Source organism: Bombina bombina, chromosome 6 (assembly GCF_027579735.1).
Source record: "Bombina bombina isolate aBomBom1 chromosome 6, aBomBom1.pri, whole genome shotgun sequence".
In the NCBI taxonomy this organism is placed as follows: domain Eukaryota; kingdom Metazoa; phylum Chordata; class Amphibia; order Anura; family Bombinatoridae; genus Bombina; species Bombina bombina.
This window is the reverse complement of record NC_069504.1, coordinates 348864555-348888241: the sequence shown is the minus strand read 5'-3', so window position 1 is coordinate 348888241 and position 23687 is coordinate 348864555. Positions and strand designations below refer to the sequence as shown.

The following is a 23687-nucleotide window of genomic DNA, read 5'->3' as shown; positions in this document are numbered from 1 at the left end:
AGCTAGTATTACGAACACTAACAAAAGGATTAAACACATAATTAAAGTTCTGACTGGAAGGAGCAAGCATTGCAGCTCCAGATCAGGAAACTGCCAGTGAACCAATCAGGCTCAGAAGTCACAAGTACCTAACAATCACTGACAGTTTTGCATTAAAATATCCCTTTAAAGAGGAACACACACATTTCTGGTGAAACAGCAAATTATAGAAAGTACCGTGGTAATGAAAAACAGAAGAATATCTACTATATAATAGAGGTAGACAAAAATATGTAAATTCAGTTGCAACACTTTAAGAGCAGAGGTAGCATCGATATGGAGATCAGCTGTAATCAGCAAAAACTTTACAGAGCCAAAAACAAACATTTCTGAAGTTCAATCATTCTAAATTAAAGTTTTTTTTTTTTTTTTAAATGTATCCTACAACAAAAACAAACCTGGACAGTCTCCTCAGCTCTGTGTTTTTTTCATCAGGTATAAAATCTATGGTGACACTGGATTGAAGAAATCGATAAAAATGATTACCGCTATCCTCAAAGATTTGTTCATTTTCTGTCTTAAAGAGTTTCATACTAACAGGTTCAAAAACTTTGTGATCCATAAGTGCTTGACAGAGATGAACTCCTTTTGTCCTTGAAATATCAAGGCTGCTTAAATACATGTTTTGCATAAGATGGCAAAGCACGACATCCACCGCATCAGACCCAGTGAAGCAGTTAGCATAAGTCCGAAGATGCTGTCGTCGATTCTTTACTTCCACTTGAGATTTAAGAGCTTCAATTATACTGTTCCATAACTGAGTGGCCTGAAATGGTCCTGTAAATGCTACAAAACAAAATAATTGTTAAATAATGTACAAAAATAAAATCTCCTTGATATATATTTCTATGGAATTTGCAAACAGTTTTTTTATGGTTCATCATGGTGCAGGTGGATATTTTTATATATATATATATATATATATATATATATATATATATATATATATATATATATATATATATATATATATATATATACACACATATACACATATATATACATATATATACTTTTTTTTTTTTTTTAAATCAGATTTTTTTTTTTATTTAAATAGGATTTTTTAAAATAAAATGCTTTTTGAGGTAAAATCTATCTAAATATAGTTTCTATGTATAATAGAAAAGGTTATTCATCCTGAAATCTAGATTAGTCTTTAATTGCATAGCAAGATGCTGTATATTCGTGGCTCTAATGTGTTTTTTTGGAAAATTAATTCCATTACTCTAATCACAATGTCATGCTCTCCTAAAGGTTTCTTTGATTATTTTGGACAATTTTCTTGCAGATATCACATATTGGTTTGTAGTTCTGAAAACTGTTAATTTGTGAAATAACATGCCCCTTCTTCACAGCAAAATGTTAAAAAATTAACATACAGAGTTGATAAATAGATCTTAAAGGGAAATAATCATGAAAACAAAATTTATGCTTACCTGATAAATTAATTTATTTTCGGATATGGAGAGTCCATGACATCAATTACTAGTGGGAATATTTCTCCAGTCCAGCAGGAGGTGGCAAAGAGCACCACAGCAAAAGCGGTTAAATATCACTCCCCTTCCCATATTCCCCAGTCATTCGACCGAAGGGAAAAGGAAAAAAGGAATAACAGAAAGTTGTTGAGGTGCCTGAGGTTTAGTAAAAACAATAACTGTCTTAAATATAAAAAGTGTGGGGTCGTGGACTCACCATATCCGGAAAGAAACATTTATCAGGTAAGCATAAATTTTGTTTTCTTTCCTAAGATATGGTGAGTCAACGACATTATCAATTACTAGTGGGAACCAATACCCAAGCTAGAGGACACAGATGACTAGGGAGGGATAGCAAGAACCCTCGGCTGAGGCAAAAGTATCAAATTTGGAAAAAGTAAGCAAAGAGGACCAAGTTGCAGCCTTGCAAATCTGTTCCACAGAAGCATCATTTTTCAAAGCCCAGGAAGACGAGACAGCCCTAGTGGAATGAGCTGTAATTCTCTCAGGAGGCTGCTGTCCAGCAGTCTCATAAGCAAAAAAAATTATACTTCTCAACCAAAAGGAAAGAGAAGTAGCAGTAGCCTTTAGAACCTTACGCTTTCCCAAGAAACAAACAAAAAGGGCAGAAGACTGGCAAAAATCCTTAGTCGTCTGTAAATAGAATTTTAGAGCACACACACAACATCCAAATTGTGCAACAGACACTATTTATGATAAGAAGGATTGGGATAGAGAGAATGAACAACAATTTCCTGATTAATATTTATAAACGAAACCACTTTAGGAAGAAATTTTATATTCAATAAAGAAAGAAAATTTAAGGATCAGTAATCTATATAAAAAGATAGGGATTTCAGCACACTCAATACCCAAATACACTCCCAAACCAAAAGGGAGACCTTACAATTGAATGTTGCACGTGGGGACCTCAGCAGAGACAATGAATGATACTTCAAGAGCACCATGTGTTTTGAAGCACAATGAATTTATTAAATACACATAATAAAATATTGTCTCACTTTAGGAAGAAAGCTCAAACTAGTACGTGGACCACCTTATCCGCATGAAAGATAAGGTAAGGAGAGTCATACTGCAAAGCTGAGAGTTCCGAAACTCTCCTTGCAGAATAAATAGCAACAAGAAACAAAACCTTCCAATATAACAATTTAATATCTAAGGAATGCATTGGCTCAAACGGAGCCTGCTGCAAAACCTTAAAAACACGGTTAAGACTCCAAGGAGGAGTAACCAACTCAAAAACAGGCTCGATTCTGACCAAGGTTTGACAAAAAGATTGAACATCTGGTACAACCGCCAAACGCTTATGCAACAAAATAGATAAAGCGGAAATCTGACCCTTCAGAGTACTGACTGACAAATCCTTCTCTAGACCTTCCTGGAAAAAAAAAAGACAAAATTCTAGGAATCCTAACCCTACTCCAAGAGTAGCCCTTAGATTCACATCAATAAAAAGGCATTTACGCCATACCTTATGGTAAATTTTCTGAGTAACAGGCTTACGAGCATGGATCGTGGTCTCAATGACCGATTCAGAAAAACCACGCTTAGACAAAACCAAGCGTTCAATCTCCAAGCAGTGTTTCAGAGAAACGATATTTGGATGGAAGAAAGGACCCTAAATTAGAAGATCCATCCTCAGAGGCAGCCTCCAAGGAGGCAGAGATGACATGTTCACTAGGTCTACATACCAGATCCTGCACGGCCATGCTGGAGCTATTATTATTACCGACACTCTCTCCTGTTTGATATGAGCAATGACTCATGGAAGAAGAGCAAAAGGAGAAAACTGATAAACTAGACCGAACCCCCAAGGCACCGCCATATCATCTATCAGAGCTGCCTGTGGATCTCTTGACCTTGAACCATACCTTGGAAGCTTGGCGTTCTGCCAAGACGCCATCAGATCCAACTCTGGCATCATCCACTTGAGGCTTAACCTGGAGAACACCTCCGGATGGAGAGCCCACTCCCGGGATGAAAAGTCAGTCTGCTCAGAAAATCTGCCTCCCAATTGTCCACTCCTGGAATGTGGATGGCAGATAGACAACAATTGTGAGCTTCTGCCCACAGAATAATCCGTGCCACCTCCTTCATGGCTAAGAAACTCAGAGTTCCTCCCTGGTGGTTGATGTAAGCCACTGAGGTGATATTGTACGACTAAAATCTGATAAAGCAGGCTGAATCCAACTGAGGCCAAGTTAAGAGAATTGTAAATTGCTCTCAACTCCAAGATGTTTATGGGGAGAGCAGACTACTCTCGAGTCCATAACCACTGTGGCCTTTAACAAGTTCCATCAACTGAAAGAAGTAGCGGAGCACCGGCTAAGATAAAAAGCAAAAGTCTTTATTGATCCCAACAATGGTAAAACAAAGTTGTGCAAACGGAAAAACAGTGGTGTCATCGTCCAAATAGGAGTCAGCTCATACAGCTATATAGCTGTATGAGCTGACTCCTATTTGGACGATGACACCACTGTTTTTCCGTTTGCACAACTTTGTTTTACCATTGTTGGGATCAATAAAGACTTTTGCTTTTTATCTTAACCGGTGCTCCGCTACTTCTTTCAGTTGATTACACTTTTTGACCAAAAAAAGCGAGCAAGCACGGTTGATTCCCTGGAGCCCTTCTGGCCACACTGCAACACAGACTGCACCCAATAGCAAGCCAGGAGTATCAAGATGCACACGCCCCCCTCCACAGACGTCTGAAGAGGGATCTAATCAGGTTGGCTGATGACTGTACCTGGAAGTCTGCATGGACGCAAGAAAGCGGAACCGAATTGAAGCAGCAGCACCTGTTATAGAAGGAGCTTCAGGACACAGCCGTCTTCCTCCCTAGGACCGGACAGAGCGCAAAACTGAGTGCAGAAGAGGGGGTAAGAGAGAGGAAATCTTCTCGGTTCTTCAGCATTTAACAGAACAGAAACAGATGCATACTTGGGGCTATTTGTATAACGCTGAATTCCAGTAGTCGTGTCACTTTACGTACGGCCAGAGCTAGACGAGCAGGGGGAAAGAGTCCAAACAACCACTTTAACAAGTTCCAGACTGCTCACAAGCCCAGCATCCATGGTCACAATCACCCAAGAAGGTCTCTGGAAGCAAGTGCCCTGAGACAGATGCTCCTGAGAAAACCACCATGAAAGAGTCTCTCGTTAACACGTCTAGATCTATTCTCTGGGACAGATCCAAATGGTTTCCGTTCCATTGCCTGAGCATGCATAATTGCAGAGCTCTCAAATGGAAATCAAGCAAAGGGAATGATGCCCATGGAAGCGACCATCAACCCAATAACTTCCATACATTGGGCTACAGATGGCCGAACAGTAGACTGAAGAGAGAGGCAAGCAGAGAGAATTTTGGATTTCCTGACCTCAGTCAGAAAAATCTTCATAGATTGGGAATCTATTGTAGACCCTAAGAACACCACCCTTGTAGCTGGAACAAGGGAACTCTTTCCCAGCTTCACCTTCCATCCGTGGGAACATAGAAAAGACAACAAGATTGCTGTATGCAGAGCTTGCTTGTTGAAAAGATGGTGCCAGAACCAGTATGTCATCTAAATAAGGCAACGCCGCAATTCTGACACCTGATCACTGCCAAGAGAGCCCCCAGAACCTTTGAGAAAATTCTGGGAGCTGTGGCAAGGCCAAAACAGAAGAACCACAAACTGAAAGTGTTTATCTAGAAAAGCAAATCTCAGAAATGTGTGATGATCCCTGTTAACAGGAACATGAAGATATGCGTCCTTCAGGTCTATGCTTGTTATGAACTGACCTTCTAGAACCAAAGGAAGAATGGACCGAATGGTCTCTATTATGAAGGACGGCACCCTGAGAAACTTGAGACACTTTAGGTCTAAAATGGGAAGAAAAGTTCCCTTTTTTTTGGTAACAAACAGATTTAAATTGAATCCTAGACCTTGTTCCTTTACGTAAAAAAAAATAAAATAAAAATCAAACCTAAAGTTTGACAACCTCTACACCTCAGCGTACTGAGGTGCCTACCGCAATTTCAGGAGACTTGAGGACACAGATTGACACGCAACTGCACATACACTGAGACAGACTGCAGAAACAACACACCCGTAAAAAAAAAAAAAAAAAAAAAAAAAAAAAAAGTGTACAATCCGAAAAAGACATAGCAACAACCATCACTACGCAAACAACAAATTTAGCAGCACCCAGTCCCAATGTGCAATCCCGAAATCACATAGTGCCTGCATACTGCCAAATGAATCCTATTTAAAGGATTACTAAATCACAGAAAGAAAAACTGCAAAATATAAATAATGAATCTTTAAAAGTGCAAAGTATCCTATACCTAGAAGACAAAAAAGCACTTAACTGCAGTCTAGATGTCCGGCAGGAAGACAGCTCACAAGGCGTGATAGGACACAAAATCAGAGACCTGTGGAAAAAAGAAACAGAGTAATCAACTCTTGCTTTTTACACTTAGGGCAGCAATATGTTAGGAAACAAAGTAAGCACCACCTTACAACTTCCTAACTGCTTAAAAGCCACCACTACTCTGCAGCAGAGATTGACGTGGACTACAGCTATACCAAAATCCTTGCTTGCAGGGATAACTATCCCCATAAAGGATTTCATTTCTTCAGACATCAAAACTTCACCTCCTCCATTGACAGAGGCAAAGAGAATGACTAGGGATTATGGGAAGGGGTGTGATATTTAACAGCTTTTGCTGTGGTGCTCTTTGCCACTTCCTGCTGGACAGGAGAACTATTCCCACTAGTAATTGATGACATTGTGGACTCACCATATCTTAGGAAAGATAGATCACTTATGGGTTTCAGATAGAGCAGGGGTGTCAAACTCATTTGCGTTGCGAGTCATTTTGCATGCAAGTGCAACTCACGTGGGCCACACACTACCTTCATTGCTAAACAATGCAGTGGTGTTTGCTATAACTATACACATTTCAAAAGAATGTGTTCTGTAACTCTTAACTTATTCTGGCTTGATGAAATGCGCTCTAATGCTTTTAAGAAGGTGACACACGCTCTCCCCCCCCCCCCCCACGCTGGTTGCTCTCCTAAAGAGTCTGTGCTATTTCTCTAGCAAATTCATTCAGAAGGGGTTTTGAAGAAATGCAGGCTGCACCAAAAATGGATTTTTCGTAAAAAACAAGACTTTATTTCATCTTTTAAAATATATACAAGCACAGTCCATAGTAGTTACCCATACACACAGGGAGAAAAGGCTGCTTCCGACGCGTTTCCTGCTCACATGGAGCACTTCATCGGGGATAGCAGCTGCTTCCCATAGATGCTATTTATTCAGGATGAGAGTGTTAACCCTTTGTGGCCAAAAATAATTAGCCTACGTCTCTTCAACAAATGATTTTTGTTGAACAAGGGTTTAGCACAGTCAGCTAAATAAATATTACTAAATAAACATTCATAGTGATAACATTGTAATTTAAATTCTATTAAAAACTGACACTATTTTCAAAGCGGGGGAATAAGAGATTCTCAAATAGAAAAAGGAATGACGATATTAAATTCAAACCTAGTGATCTTAAGTTGGTAGCACCATATGAAGAGACAGGAATAGATTCTAGTCATAAACACAATTATACCAAATAATATGATAATAATTACTACCTATATCAACAATTATTTCATAGGCTACATTTAAATTAGAAAGTGGCATATAGTGTGAGCTAGCTGAGGTGCAAAAGACATTCCATCTCTAAAATTTCAAATTCTAAGCTTTAGATATCATATTTTAACTTTTACCAGTTCTCTTCTAGTGGATTTCATTGAGTAGAGAAGCCAAGAATGACTAGTAGTGTGAGCTAGCTGAGCTTTGTAAGTTGTTAATATATCACACTGACATTTTATTAAGAAATGTGTCTAGAATTGACACAGTGTGTGCTGGCATAGCTTTTAGGATTTTTAAAAAAATTCATACTAAGCAATCATTATTGATCTACATCTCTAATCAGGATCAAAATTTTAATTTAGTTTAATTTAATTTAACAGTTAATACATAGAAGGATGAACTTCAAAAGAACACTTATTAACTCATTTCTCGATTTTTATTTTTAATGTATCATATTTGAAATTCATAGGAGGGGAGCCTAATCAAATTTTAGTCGCCGGTATATAGTTGTAAATCCCAAATTTTGTTCATACCTTTTGGGAAACCGGTTTCCAACTTATGAATCTAGAAGGCTTTCCTCCTATTGAGTTTCGCTCAATAGGAGCTGACATCTACCCTCCCTGCGGTGAGTAGGACCGGTGTTTTAACATATTATTGTCTTTACAACTATACCGGTGTGGGTATTACAAAACCGTAACATATTAAGCAACCATTTAAAGTTACCACTACTTTGGAATGGACACTCAGAGTTTTCTACCAAACAGCTCATTCACTATCTGTGGCTTTGCAAAAGACTGTGACATTAGGTGCTGAATACATTTATTAAGTCCGTTATAAGAATTGATTACACTTTTGCTACTTTATTCATGCACCATCGAAAAAGTGAAGCACAGTATTTGATGTTTACATTTCCAATGCACAGAAATATTTAGTTACATTTAAGCCTATCAAGCCTTTATAAGTGTAAGACGGAGTTTTTGTATGAATGTTGGTCACTATTTCTCTAGCAGCCCTGTTCCAAGTGCTCACAGTTTAGCATACGTACGCATAGTTTAACATTTCCTCTGCATTATAATGAAATAAAAAAAGTGGATCACAATGCTGTCGGCATAGCCACCCAATGTTTTTATATAGCAATAGACATACCTGTTATGGAAAGGAATAGGCTAAAATGATGACTGAAATTAGTTCACTCGCTCTTTAAGTAATAAGCATATTATTATTATTATTCATATTTTCCATGGAGGCCGAATATTGGACATCCCTGAAATAGAACATACAATTTTCAGATTTCAGCTTTACTTCTATTATCAAATTTGCTTCATTCTTTTGGAATCCTTTGTTGAAGGAGAGCAATGCTCTACTGGATACTAGCTGAATACAATGGGTGAGACAGTGACAAGCACCTAGCTCACAGTAGCGCTTTGCTTCTGAGCCTACCGTTGCAAGCTTTTCAACAACGGATATCAAGAGTAAAAAGCAAAATTAGATAATAGAAGTAAATAGGAAAATTGTTAATAATTGAAATGCTAGGTCAAAAAAACCCAGAGAGGTGGCGCACTCTTACCCAGTGAATGAAAAAGAAACAATATTTGTAACAAATAATTGTAACAATATGCAATACAATTTAGCAAGTAATTTAAAACAACGATGTGAAAACCCTTGTGTAAATAATATAATTTAGAATAGAACAAAATAAAATGTTCATTAGCAATCAATCTGTATAGTTTGTTCATTCATAAAAGATGCTTTCTCTGAATGGATATAGATACAAATGTCTGGAAGGTAAGAGGCAGCTCCACTTGTGGAGAGTGATCTCGATTCCCCGCGGTAATCTAGATGAATAAAAGAAAGGGGCGCCTCAAATTGTTAATAATTGCATGTTCTTTCTGAATAATGAAAGTTTGAATTTTCTATCCCTTTAATGCCATTGCTCTCCTGCAAATCTATGTACACAACCCATACAAAGTTACAAGAAGCTCGCTGAAAAGAAGATTGTTTGGAGTGGAATAGATCTGTACAAGAGCCTAAGTGTGAGGAGCAAGCATTAAAAATGAAAAATAATGTTATTGTTTTAGGTTAAAGTGAAAGTCAACCATAGCGTTTTTAAAACTATAGGGTTGACTGTTGAAACAAATAAAGGGCATTTTCATTCATGAGAAGATACTTCATGCAGAAAGTGCCTTTATTCATTTCAACCATTTGCCGTTCTTAGCTGCTGCAGCAGCCCATGGCAAAAAAATATTTTGCCAAGAGGGTACGTTTTTATCTCTTAGCAAATAGCCGTGCAGTAAATCCGGCACTAAAACCTGATTTACCGCATGGCTATTGGCTAAGAGGTGAAAACGTACCCTCTTGGCAAAATATTTTTTTGATTCAGAAAAAACATTTTTTTGGCCGTGGGCTGCCATAGCAGCTAAGAACGGCTGAAACGTATAAAGGCACTTTCTGCATGAAGTATCTTATACTTCATGAATGAAAGTGCCCTTTATTTGTTTCAACGGTCAACCCTAGCGTTTCAAAAACGCTATGGTTGACTTTCACTTGAAATAAAACTATTTAAATTATTATTATTTTTTATTAATAATGTAATCCTTATTTTTCTCCTTCCAATAAAGTACAGGTGCAAAGTTGATCAAATATGAATGATTAACCACATAAACTGGACCTCCAAATAATTTAATTTTAATGATCTAATGATAAATAACAAATCAGTAATGGTATGATATAACTGGAAAAAAAAAAATGAAAACCATGATTTTAATCGATTTAAAAAAAAAAAAAAAAAAAAAAAAAAAAAAATCGGTCTTACTGACTAGTGATTTAAACCATGATTTAAATCAATTTGATTTAAATCAAATCCACCCTGCTATGGTGCATAAGCTAAATGAATAATTTAGCAAGTCATTTTTTCCATTGATCGAACTCTATGAATCATAATCAGCATTGTCATATTATTGAGCCCAATATATATTTTTGGAGTCTAAACACAGTTACATACAAACATTTGTAAATAATAAAATGCTGTAACGTATCAGACCATTTTGTCATTGATTTATTATGTCCTTTTAATAAGGCCACAAGGGATTGGCTTTTTTCATAATAGTAAATTTTTCTTTTAAAACAGAGGGCATTTAAATGATAAAACTTAAAGGAATATAATACTTAAAATTAGGGCTGCACGATTAATCGCATATGCGATTTAAAACTGTGATTAATCGCCGCGAGGAGTCGCAATTTTTTCCCTACATAAAAAATTCCTTTAGAAGTGGCTGTAATGCATTGATTAATTTGTGATTTCTTGCAAACCAGCTCCATCTATTGGTTACTTTTAGCACACATTTGTAAAATGGCTCTTTTACTTTCACTTTCTGTTCTCATAAGCAGCCGATCAATCTAGAAATCTAAAAGCAGAGCCCATGCAGGAATGAAGAAAGCCACTTACTTATATTTTCCCATAGGGACGTCTGCAGTCTGAAACTTAGGGTATGTAAACATTATAGAACCTCCCACACAATCTTCTGCTCTCTGAGAAACGGCTTAAATACATAGCAGATGCAGTAAACCCCACGGCTCCCAAAAAGGCTAAAACTGCAGTCCCCTCTGCTGCTGGGTTAACTTAACTGCATCTACAATGTATTTTATATCAGCAAGGCACAGCATTTTTTAAAGGAGCAGCCCCCCACCCCTACTGCTATATGCCTGTAATGGATTCCTGGACAGGAGCAGGGCTCATTTTCAGTTAAATTAAAATGTTTAAAAAAGAAGAAAAAAATATATATAATAAATATATATGTGTGTGTGTGGCTTACACTGCTTCATTTGTTAACCATACCACTGTCCACAGTTAGAATGACTGTCCAAGAAAACATGACAAGGTTGTGTGTCATAAGAACTAATAACTGGCTAGTGGCTACTATTTAATCACATCACAGGCAGCAAATTTTATTTTAACTATTTTGTGGTTTGTATTTTTATGCTCCAAGAGTGTATTGGATATTGAGAAACATGTACATTAAGATTCTGTAGTGTTAAATAAACTTTATAATATAATGCAAAATGAAGGTGTTATAGTCATTTATAAGAAAATTGCAAATCGCGTTTTTTTATTATTAAAAAAAAAACGCAATTTTTTTTGCCCATATCGCCCAGCCCTACTTACAATTTATTTGTTCTATCTAAAAAGAGAATGTTTCAAAAATTATTACAACAGTGCTCAATTATCTCAGGCACCTGGTTGCCATAAAGTACTGCAGACACAAGCAAGCTGCCTATCTTGGTATTCTCTTCAACAAAGAACACCATGAGATCAATAGAAGAATAATAGAAGTGAATTGGAAACTTTTTTTTTTTTAAATTGTGTGCTATCTGAATGAAGAAAAATGCCCCTTTAACTTCCTGAACACTTACCTTAATCACTGAAAACAGGTTTCCCCCTTCCTCTTGTCAACATGTTTTTATTTTGACAGCCACATATGAGCTTGATGTGATCAACTGTCAAGCACACTGGCAGAAGACAACGTTTTGTAGATGATCCATTTATACAGCCCATCTGGGAGCGTTTATATAAAAATCTATCGTTTTACTTATTTTTAAATAATGTGCCGATTTCCAGACTCCTAACCAAGCCCCAGAATTTTAGATGTATACTGATGTCTACAGATTTCTGCTAGCTCCTGTTTGACTAATGGTTTTTTTCCTTTGCAAGGAAGGGGGGGGGATGTCTGTTCTTCCTGCTTTCCAAGCCCATTTCAGTGGGTTTCCCAGGCTAATATCAACAGTGCTAAACTGGAAGCTTCTAAGAAAGTTTTAAAGGTTTTATACTGGATTTTTATATCTGTGCATATTTTGCGTTATAGTAGTATCTATTATATGCAGTTATATGGAAATTGGTGTATACGGTTGCTTTAACCCTAACCCTGGTTGAGCTTGACAAACCTAGGAGCCCTTAAACAACCCATGCATGAGTCCCCAATTACCCCTGCAGGCCACTACCAACTGCACCAGAAATTTAGTCCAGCGAGGCTGTATTTTTTTTAGGCTGCACTGTAGGAGTATAATCCTAGGAGGATTAAATTTTTATACACAGACAGCAGTATACTGGAGCAGGAAAAGTCACATTCCACGGTTAAAGGGACACAACACCCAGATTTTTTCTTTCATGATTCAGAAAGAGCATGCAGTTTTAAACAACTTTCCTGTTTACTTATATTATCAATTTTGTTTCATTCTCTTGGTATCTTATATTGAAGTAGCAGCAATGCAATACTGGGAGCTAGCTGAACACATCTGTAAGCCAAACACAAGAGGCATACATGTGCAGCCACCAATCAGCTGCTAGCTCCCAGCCACTACCCCTATCTAGGTATGCTTTTCAACATAGGATACCAAAAGAAAGAAGCAAATTAGATAATAGAAGTAAATTGGAAAGTTATTTCATTGTGTATGTTCTATCTGAATCCTGAAAGCAATTTGTTGGGTTTCATGTCCCTTTAAGTTAGGGTATGAAAAGGGAACAAAGCGTGGCTTGGAGTGCAAATATTACTAGAGCTGTATAAGTGATGGGAGAGGGTAGCCGAGGCTGCTGCCAACACAGAACCACTACTTTATAAACTATTTTTTTTATTTCAATAGAGCTTTATTGATTCACTTGTGACCAACTGGGCAAGCCTCTGGACTGACTAACACACAAGAGGGATGCATTCCCCAGGAGTGAAGGGCTGCACTTTCTGGCCGCTAAACCGTGTGTGCAAAGACTGTTATACACACAGAATGCACCTTATGCTAACAAACACAATGCTCAGCGCAGCTCCAAGTAATTAGACACACAGCACATCGGGTAAGCATCATGACCCACTCTCACACTAATAAATGCATTTTTTAGGAGCTCAGGGCTGCACATATTTAATGGGATAGAAAGTTCAAAATTTTAATGTGCATGGGTACATATCAATTTGAAAAAGAAGTCATTTTGAATTATACTACACCTTAGAGTAAATGCTTCTAGAAAAAGTTATTAGTTTATCAGCAGAACACGCACATATCCTGTGAGGGCCGTGCACCAGTATTCAAACACCACATATCAGAGAGTCAGCGGTGGCTTGTGTGCCACAAATTAAGTATTCACAGCAATTCTAGTGCACGAGCCCTCACAGCAAATGTGTGGATACTTCTGAGAAACAGTAATATCTTTTACAAGAAGAAGCATTTTTTGATTATGGAAGTATATTGCAAAAATTGTCCTATTTAATATTAAACAGTCTTTTATTGTAGTAATAAAATAGCACTAAGCAGTGGTATATACTTAAAGGGATAGGAATGTCAGAATTAAACTTGCATGATTCAGATAGAGCATGTTATTTTAAGACCCTTTTAAAATTAACTTCTATTTTCAAAAAGTACTTTCTTCTCTTGGTATCCCTTACTGAAAAGGAATATGCACATATTCACTAGTGGGAGCTAGCTGCTGATTGGTGCCTGCACACATTTATCTCTTTTGATTGGCTAAATAGATGTGTTCATCTAGCTGCCATTATTGCAATGCTGTTCCTTCAGCAAAGGATAACAAGATAATGAAGCAAATTTGATAATAGAAGCACATTGAAAAAGGTTTAAAACTGTATGTTATATCCAAATCATTAAAGAAAATGTTTGGGTTTCCTGTCCCTTTAATATAAATCATTGCAAAATGTATTATTCATCTATTTAAATGGATTTACCTTTTATTTATTGTTTTAAACTTAATTTGTGCAGTGTCTATTACATCCTGTCATGGCTCTACAAGGAGGCTGTGGTCTCTACAGGAAGCTCATCTAACATGATGTCATAAAACGTCCAAATTTGGTTTAGTACACTGGTTTTCAAACATCTCCTCAGGCCTCCTTAACATGACAGATTTTCAGGGTTACCTTGGATGAGAGCAGGTAAAATAACCATGTTTACTAATCAGCTGAGTGTTTCACCTGTGCTCAATTTCAGATATCCCCAAAATGCCAAAAGGCCTGAGGACAGGTTTGAAAACCAGTGGTTTAGTACTAAGTGAATAGCCTAGATAAACAGGGAGTCAGATTTGGTCATGCACAAAACTGATATGAATGAAACTTAACCCCTTTGTGCTGGTACTTATTTGTTACATTGGAACAAAGTTCCAATGTAAACAAATGAGTAAAAAATTTTTTTAAAAATAATGAAATCATACATGCGATCGCGTGATTTCAATGATGGTATCGGGTCAGGCGGGAGTGCCTATGATGCTAGACACATCCTCCAGTCCGCAATCCCAAATAGGAAGCCATTATGGCTTCAGGACAGCAGAACATCTAGTACGTTCAATGCAGTCCTAAAGACAAAGCCCAGCGCGGTTAGGACAGCATGGAACGTTCTAACGGCTACAGGTGGTAAAAGGAACAGTATTTAAAAACAAAAGTGTACTAGACGAATAAAGCATCACGTTAGTAAACTTTGCAGTACACAATAACATATTTTGCAGCTAAAGTTTCTAAAACTGAGAAAGACCTTGGTGCGTTTTCTGTGCTTATGTATACATATGTAATAATACTCACAGCAGAGCTAGGCGTTTTCAATGGCAGACATGTCTGATGTTTGAGTTCACCCAAATTCTATTATTCGTAGCCCTTGCAATTTATGTGCAGTAATACACAGTGAACAGTGCAAAAATCACATGATCTAGGGAATTTGTGCATGCCATTTTACACTACAGTGTCCATTGAATTTGGAGTGGCTATGAAAAATTACCTTTATTAAACTTACTAGGCGATAAGCCTGTCCCTATCCCTCTCAGTTCCCGTCCATCTGCCCCTATCCCCATTCCTTTGTCCCTCTACCTCTGTCACTATCCCTCTGCCCCTGATCCCCTCTCAAACAGCTCTCTAACCCTTCCCCCTCTTATTGCCATTATCTTAGGTACTGGCAGATAAACCCCTTTTCTTTCATATAGGTGGTGAGAGTCCACAAGCTAGTTACTGATGGGATATACATTCCTACCAGGAGGGGGTGAAGTTTCCCAAACCTCAAATGCCTATAAATACACCTCCCACCTCACTCATATCCCAGTTTTAAAAACATTGCCTCCTTAGGAGATGGTGAATGATGTGCTTGATTTCTTCAGTGAAAGCGGCTTCTAAGCATATTGAAGCCCAGTTCCTCTCTAAGTGCAGTGTTTGTCTGAGGGATGTACCGCCTCTGAGCGCCCTCCATCAAAATAAAAAACACAATTTATGTAAGAACTTACCTGATAAATTCATTTCTTTCATATTAGCAAGAGTCCATGAGCTGGTGACGTATGGGATATACATTCCTACCAGGAGGGGCAAAGCTTCCCAAACCTCAAAATGCCTATAAATACACCCTCACCACACCCACAATTCAGTTTAACGAATAGCCAAGAAGTGGGGTGATAAGAAAGGAGCGAAAGCATCAAAATAAGGAATTAGAATAATTGTGCTTTATACAAAAAAAATCATAACCACCACAAAAAGGGTGGGCCTCATGGACTCTTGCTAATATGAAAGAAATGAATTTATCAGGTAAGTTCTTACATAAATTATGTTTTCTTTCATGTAATTAGCAAGAGTCCATGAGCTAGTGACGCATGGGATAATAAATACCCAAGATGTGGAACTTCCACGCAAGAGTCACTAGAGAGGGAGGGATAAAATAAAGACAGCCAATTCCGCTGAAAAATAATAATCCACAACAAAATTTTTAATCTTAATAATGAAAAAAAACTGAAAATTATAAGCAGAAGAATCAAACTGAAACAGCTGCCTGAAGTACTTTTCTACCAAAAACTGCTTCAGAAGAAGAGAAAACATCAAAATGGTAGAATTTAGTAAAAGTATGCAAAGAAGACCAAGTTGCTGCTTTGCAAATCTGATCAACAGAAGCTTCATTCCTAAACGCCCAGGAAGTAGAAACTGACCTAGTAGAATGAGCCATAATTCTTTGAGGTGGGGATTTACCCGACTCTACATAAGCATGATGAATCAAAGACTTTAACCAAGACGCCAAAGAAATGGCGGAGGCCTTCTGACCTTTTCTGGAACCAGAAAAGATAACAAATCGACTAGAAGTCTTTCTAAAATCTTTAGTAGCTTCAACATAATATTTTAAAGCTCTTACTACATCCAAAGAATGTAAAGATTTCTCCAGAGAATTCTTAGGATTAGGACACAATGAAGGAACAACAATTTCTCTACTAATGTTGTTAGAATTCACAACCTTTAAAAAAAAAAAAAAAAATTTAAATGAAGTCCGCAACACCGCCTTATCCTGATGAAAAATCAGAAAAGGAGAGTCACAAGAAAGAGCAGATAACTCAGAAACTCTTCTAGCAGAAGAGATGGCCAAAAGGAACAGAACTTTCCAAGAAAGTAATTTAATATCCAGAGAATGCATAGGTTCAAACGGAGGAGCTTGTAAAGCCCTCAGAACCAAATTAAGACTCCAAGGAGGAGAGATTGACTTAATGACAGGTTTGATACGAAACAAAGCCTGTACAAAACAATGAATATCAGGAAGATTAGCAATCTTTCTGTGAAAAAGAACAGAAAGAGCAGAGATTTGTCCTTTCAAGGAACTTGCAGACAAACCTTTATCCAAACCATCCTGAAGAAACTGTAAAATTCTAGGAATTCTAAAAGAATGCCAGGAGAATTTATGAGAAGAACACCAAGAAATGTAAGTCTTCCAGACTCTATAAAAAAAAATCTTCCTAGACACAGATTTACGAGCCTGTAATATAGTATTAATTACTGAGTCAGAGAAACCTCTATGACTAAGAATCAAGCGTTGTATTTCCATACCTTCAAATTTAATGATTTGAGATCCTGATGGAAAAAAGGGCCTTGAGATAGGTCTGGTCTTAACGGAAGAGTCCAAGGTTGGCAACTGGCCTTCCAAATGAGATCCGCATACCAAAACCTGTGAGGCCATGCTGGAGCCACCAGCAGAACAAACGAACGTTCCATTAGAATTTTGGAAATCACTTTTGGAAGAAGAACTAGAGGCGGAAAGATATAGGCAGGATGATAATTCCAAGGAAGCGACAACGTGTCCACTGCCTCCGCCTGAGGATCCCTGGATCTGGACAGATACCTGGGAAGTTTCTTGTTTAGATGAGAGGCCATCAGATCTATTTCTGGAAGTCCCCAGATTTGAACAATCTGGGGAAATACCTCTGGGTGAAGGGACCATTCGCCCGGATGTAACGTCTGGCGACTGAGATAATCCGCTTCCCAATTGTCTACACCTGGGATGTGAACCGCAGAGATTAGACAGGAGCTGGATTCCGCCCATACAAGTATCCGAGATACTTCTTTCATAGCCTGAGGACTGTGAGTCCCACCTTGATGATTGACATATGCCACGGTTGTGACATTGTCTGTCTGAAAACAAATAAACGATTCTCTCTTCAGAAGAGGCCAGAACTGAAGAGCTCTGAAAAATCGCACAGAGTTCCAAAATGTTGATTGGTAATCTCGCCTCCTGAGATTCCCAAACCCCCTGCGCTGTCAGAGATCCCCATACAGCTCCCCAACCTGACAGACTCGCATCTGTTGAGATCACAGTCCAGGTTGGACGAACAAAAGAAGCCCCTTGGACTAAACGATGGTGATCTATCCACCACGTCAGAGAGTGTCGTACATTGGGATTTAACGATATTAATTGTGATATCTTTGTATAATCCCTGCACCACTGGTTCAGCATACAAAGCTGAAGAGGTCGCATGTGAAAACGAGCAAAGGGGATCGCGTTCGATGCAGCAGTCACGAGACCTAGAATTTCCATGCACAAAGCTACCGAAGGGAAGGATTGAGACTGAAGGTTTCGACAGGCTGAAACCAATTTCAGACGTCTCTTTTCTGTTAGAGACAAGGTCATGGACACTGAATCTATTTGAAAACCCAAAAAGGTTACCTTTGTCTGAGGAATCAACAAACTCTTTGGTAAATTGATCCTCCAACCATGTCTTTGAAGAAACGACACAAGTTGATTTGTATGAGATTCTGCAGAATGTGAAGACTGAGCAAGTACCAAGATATCGTCCAAATAAGGAAATACCGCAATACCCTGTTCTCTGATTACAGAGAGAAGGGCACCGAGAACCTTTGAAAAGATCCTTGGAGCTGTTGCTAGGCCAAACGGAAGGGCCACAAACTGGTAATGCTTGTCTAGAAAAGAGAATCTCAGAAACTGATAATGAGCTGGATGAATTGGAATATGAAGGTATGCATCCTGTAAATCTATTGTGGACATATAATGCCCTTGCTGAACAAAAGGCAGAATAGTCCTTATAGTTACCATTTTGAATGTTGGTATCCTTACATAACGATTCAATATTTTTAGATCCAGAACTGGTCTGAAGGAATTCTCATTCTTTGGTACAATGAATAGATTTGAGTAAAACCCCAGACCCCGTTCCAGAACTGGAACTGGCATAATTACCCCAGCCAACTCTAGATCTGAAACACATTTTAGAAACGCCTGAGCCTTCACTGGGTTTAATGGAAAAAATCTTCTTGCAGGCGGCCTTACCTTGAAACCTATTCTGTACCCTTGTGAAACAATGTTCTGAATCCAAAGACTGTGAATCGAATTGATCCAAATATCTTTGAAAAATCGTAACCTGCCCCCTACCAGTTGTGCTGGAATGAGAGCCGCACCTTCATGTGGACTTGGGAGCTGGCTTTGACTTTCTAAAAGGCTTGGATTTGTCCCAGACTGGAGGAGGTTTCCAAACAGAAACCGTTCCTTTAGAGGAAGGGTCAGGGCTTCTGTTCCTTATTCTGACGAAAGGAACGAAAATGATTAGCAGCCCTGTATTTACCTTTAGATTTTTTGTCCTGAGGCAAAAAGTTTCCTTTCCCCCCAGTAACAGTTGAAATAATAGAATCCAACTGAGAACCAAATAATTTATTACCTTGGAAAGAAAGAGAAAGCAAAGTTGACTTAGAAGACATATCTGCATTCCAAGTTTTAAGCCATAAAGCTCTTCTAGCTAAAATAGCTAAAGACATATACCTGACATCAATTCTAATGATATCAAAGATGGCATCACAAATAAAGTTATTAGCATGTTGAAGAAGTTTAACAATGCTATGAGTATTATGGTCTGACACTTGTTGCGCTAAAGCCTCCAACCAGAAAGTGGAAGCAGCAGCAACATCAGCCAAAGAAATAGCAGGTCTAAGAAGATTACCTGAACATAAATAAGCTCTCCTTAGAAAGGATTCAAGTTTCCTATCTAAAGGATCCTTAAAGAAAGTACTATCCGCCGTAGGAATAGTAGTACGTTTAGCAAGAGTAGAGATAGCCCCATCAACTTTAGGGATTTTGTCCCAAAATTCTAATCTATCAGATGGCACAGGGTACAATTTTTTAAACCTTTGAGAAGGAGTAAATGAAGTACCCAGATTATTCCATTCTGTAAAAATACTTCAGAAATAGCATCAAGGACAGGAAAAAAACTTCTTGAATAACTATATGAGGTTTGAAAACCGAATTTAAACGCTTAGTAGATTTAGTATCAAGAGGACTAGACTCCTCCATATCTAATGCGATTAACACTTCTTTAAGTAAAGAACGAATAAATTCCATTTTAAATAAATATGAAGATTTATCAGTGTCAATATCTGAGACAGAATCTTCTGAACCAGATAGATTCTCATCAGAAACTTAAAAATTCACCTGAAATATGAGAAGTTTTAAAAGACCGTTTACTGGAAGGAGGAATAACAGACAGAGCCTTCCTAATAGATTTAGAAACAAATTCTTTTACATTAACAGGAACATCCTGAGCATTAGATGTTGAGGGAACAACAACAACAGGTAATGGATTATTACTAATGGAAATACTATCTGCATTAGCAAGTTTATCATGACATTCATCACAAACTACAGCCGGAGGAACAATTACCACAAGTTTACAACAAATGCACTTAAAGGGACATTATACACTCATTTTTTCTTTGCATAAATGTTTTGTAGATGATCTATTTATATAGCCCATAAAGTTTTTTTTTTAAATAAATGTATAGTTTTGCTTATTTTTAAATAACATTGCTCTGATTTTCAGACTCCTAACCAAGCCCCAAAGTTTTATGTGAATACGTTTGACTACCTACTCCAGCTTGCTCCTGTTTGTGTAAAGGGTCTTTTCATATGCAAAAGAAGGGGGAGGGGGGGAGTGTCTTATTTGCCACTTGCAGTGGGCTTTCCAGCAGCCTTTTCAACAGAGCCAAAGTGACAGCTTCTAAGTATGTTTTTAAACAGTTTTATACAGGATTTTTATATCAGTATCTGTGCATATTATTCTTTATAGTAGTGTCTATTACATGCAGTTATATGAAAATGAGTGTATACTGTCCCTTTAACTTTGGTAGAACAAGCATCAGGCAGTGTCTTTCCAGAAGTAGATTCTGATCCAGGGTCAAGTTGAGACATCTTGCAATATGTAATAGAAAAAACAACATATAAAGCAAAATTATCAAATTCCTTAAATGACAGTTTCAGGAATGGGAAAAAATGCCAATGAACAAGCCTCTAGCAACCAGAAGCAATGAAAAATGAGACTGAAATAATGTGAAAAAAAGGTGGAGACAAGAATGACGCCCACATTTTTTGGCGCCAAAAATGACGCCCACATTATTGGCGCTAACGCCTATATTTTTTGGTGCTAAGTATGACGCCACATCCGGTGACGCCGAGAAAAAAAAAAAAATAACGCCCACATTTTTGGCGCCCAAAAAACGTCAAAAAATATGACGCAACCACGAACAACATCCGGCGTCAATTAGGGCGCCGGAATTGACAATTTTTGCGCCAAAAAAGTCAGCGCCAAAAATGACGCAATAAATTGAAGCATTTTCAGCCCCCGCGAGCCTAACAGCCCACAGGGAAAAAAGTCAATTGAAAAACTTTTAAGGTAAGAAAAAAATAATCATTCATATGCATTATCTCAAATAATGAAACTGACTGTCTGAAATAAGGAATACTGATTACCCTGAATCATGGCAAATATAAGTTTAAACACATATATTTAGAACTTTATAAATAAAGTTCCCAACCATAGCTTAAGAGTGTCATAATAAAATAAGACTTACTTACCCCAAGACACTCATCTACATATAGTAGATAGCCAAACCAGTGCTGAAACGAGAATCAATAGAGGTAATGGTATATTCGAGTATATCGTCGATCTGAAAAGGGAGGTAGGAGAAGAAATCTCTACGACCGATAACAGAGAACCTATGAAATAGATCCCGTAGAAGGAGACCATGGTATTCAAATAGGCAATACTCTCTTCACATCCCTCTGACATTTACTGCACTCTGAGAGGAAAACCGGGCTCCAGCCTGCTGCGAAGCGCATATCAACGAAGAATCTAGCACAAACTTACTTCACCACCTCCACGGGAGGCAAAGTTTGTAAAACTGAATTGTGGGTGTGGTGAGGGGTGTATTTATAGGCATTTTGAGGTTTGGGAAACTTTGCCCCTCCTGGTAGGAATGTATATCCCATACGTCACTAGCTCATGGACTCTTGCTAATTACATGAAAGAAATTAAATCGTCTGCAGTAATAGACGATGCGATCTCTCTGAGGGTAGTTACCTCCATAGATGTGGGACAGTTCTCACCAGCCCATGAACAAATTTTTATTTGGGATGGAGGGCGCTAAGTGGCGGAACAATTTGTGGATTACCTCAATATCAATAAAGCAGGTATCAAATTTATTTTTAAATTTGGGACAGAGAGTATAAATTATTTCGATGGAAGCAGAACAGGCAAAGTAGACCTAGAGGTCTATAGAAAACCGATTTCAGGCAATACCCTCTTGCATGCCTGTAGCTGCCATCCAAAAAGAGTGTTTCACTAAGTTATGAGAGGGCAGTTTTTAAAAGACTAAAAATAAACTGCACCAATAGAGACAGCTACAATAGACATGCAAGAGATCTGAGAGAAAGGCTTCTAGAAAGGCGATACAATCTGAAAGACATAGAAAGAACAAGACAAGAAATTGATGACAAAAATAGATCAGAATTTTTGGCACGGAAAAACTATTCTGAAAACAGGAAAGGATTAGAGGATACTATTGGTGTCACATTTGTTACACAGTACAGTAACCAATTTCATCAGATTTGTAACATTGTTAAGAAAAATCTAAGTATACTTAAAGGGACAGTCTACACCAGAATTGTTACTGTTTAAAAAGATAGATAATACCTTTGTTACCCATTCCCTAGTATTGCATAACCAACACAGTTATATAAATACACTTTTTACCTCAGTGATTACCCTGTATCTAAGCCTCTGCAAACTGCCCCCTTATTTTAGTTCTTTTGACAGACATCCATTTAGCCAATCAGAGCTGGCTCAGTGGAACTCTATGTGCGTGAGCACAGTGTTATCCATATGACAAACATAAACTAACACCCTCTAGTGGTGAAAAACTGTCAAAATGCCCTGAGAGAAGAAGCAGCCTTCAAGGGCTTAGAAATTAGCACATGAACCTCCTAGGTTAAGCTTTCAACTATGAATACCAGGAGAACAAAGCAAAATTGGTGATAAAAGTAAATTGGAAAATTGTTTAAAATTACATTCTCTATCTGAATCATGAAAGTTTATTTTGGACTAGACTGTCCCTTTAAAGCGGATGATGCATTTGCAGACTTTACCCCCAAGAAATGTAGATATGCTTTTAGAAAACGGATGTCTATTGGCAATAGGATTGCACCCACTCAACTAAAACCGCATATAGAAAGAGCAAGCTCTTGGCTGCAACACAAAGGGGTTTTCAAGTGTAGCAATTTTCAATGTAAAGCTTGTGACTTTCTGGATAGGAAGGAAGGGTTCACTAGTTGTAAAACGGGTAACTCTTTTAGACACCAAATATTAAGTTAGGGAAACTAACAACTCCCCTAGTACAACACTTTAAATCTGTACACAATAAAGAGAGCCAATCATTAACATGGACAATCATTGAAACGGTTACCACGGAAAAATAAAGGTGGGGATAGAGAGGCTTTATTGGGAAAAAGGGAGGTGTTCTGGATACACAGGCTGAAGACCAGAGCTCCTTACAATCTTAACTCTGAAAACAACGTTATACATATTTTGGCAGTAGGGACACTAGTGTCTTGGGTCTGTGTGTTCAGGACACACTCTAAAAAGTATTTGCTGAAGTATCTGTAAATTTACACCCAAGTGTAAGTTCCTGGTACAAATTTATCATACAGCTCATCCAACTATTTAATGTTTATGCAATATAATTATACATGCAACTGCATATATACACGTTGGGATCTTCGTATTTTAGTCATCTTATGCTTTCAATATACATAGTCTGAACAAGTCAATAATACATATTATCAATTTAATTTATTATTACTTGATTGAACCTTGTTCAAAGTAGGTACATTGTTTGTATTTGGAGTAGCCAATGAACAGTTTCTTTATACTGTTTATATGACACATGGACAAAAATATTAGACTCAGCCATTG

At 37.8% G+C, this 23687-nt stretch overlaps 1 protein-coding gene across 1 annotated transcript in view; it reads right to left on the bottom strand.

Annotated features, from left to right (window-relative positions):
* DEPDC4 (DEP domain containing 4) overlaps positions 1-23687 on the bottom strand; it is a 195974-nt gene that overhangs the window by 152994 nt on the left and 19293 nt on the right. Inside the window, exon 2 of the mRNA XM_053717002.1 lies at positions 438-825. Coding sequence (XP_053572977.1) covers positions 438-825 — 388 coding nt within the window. The remainder of the gene's footprint in view (positions 1-437; positions 826-23687) is intronic.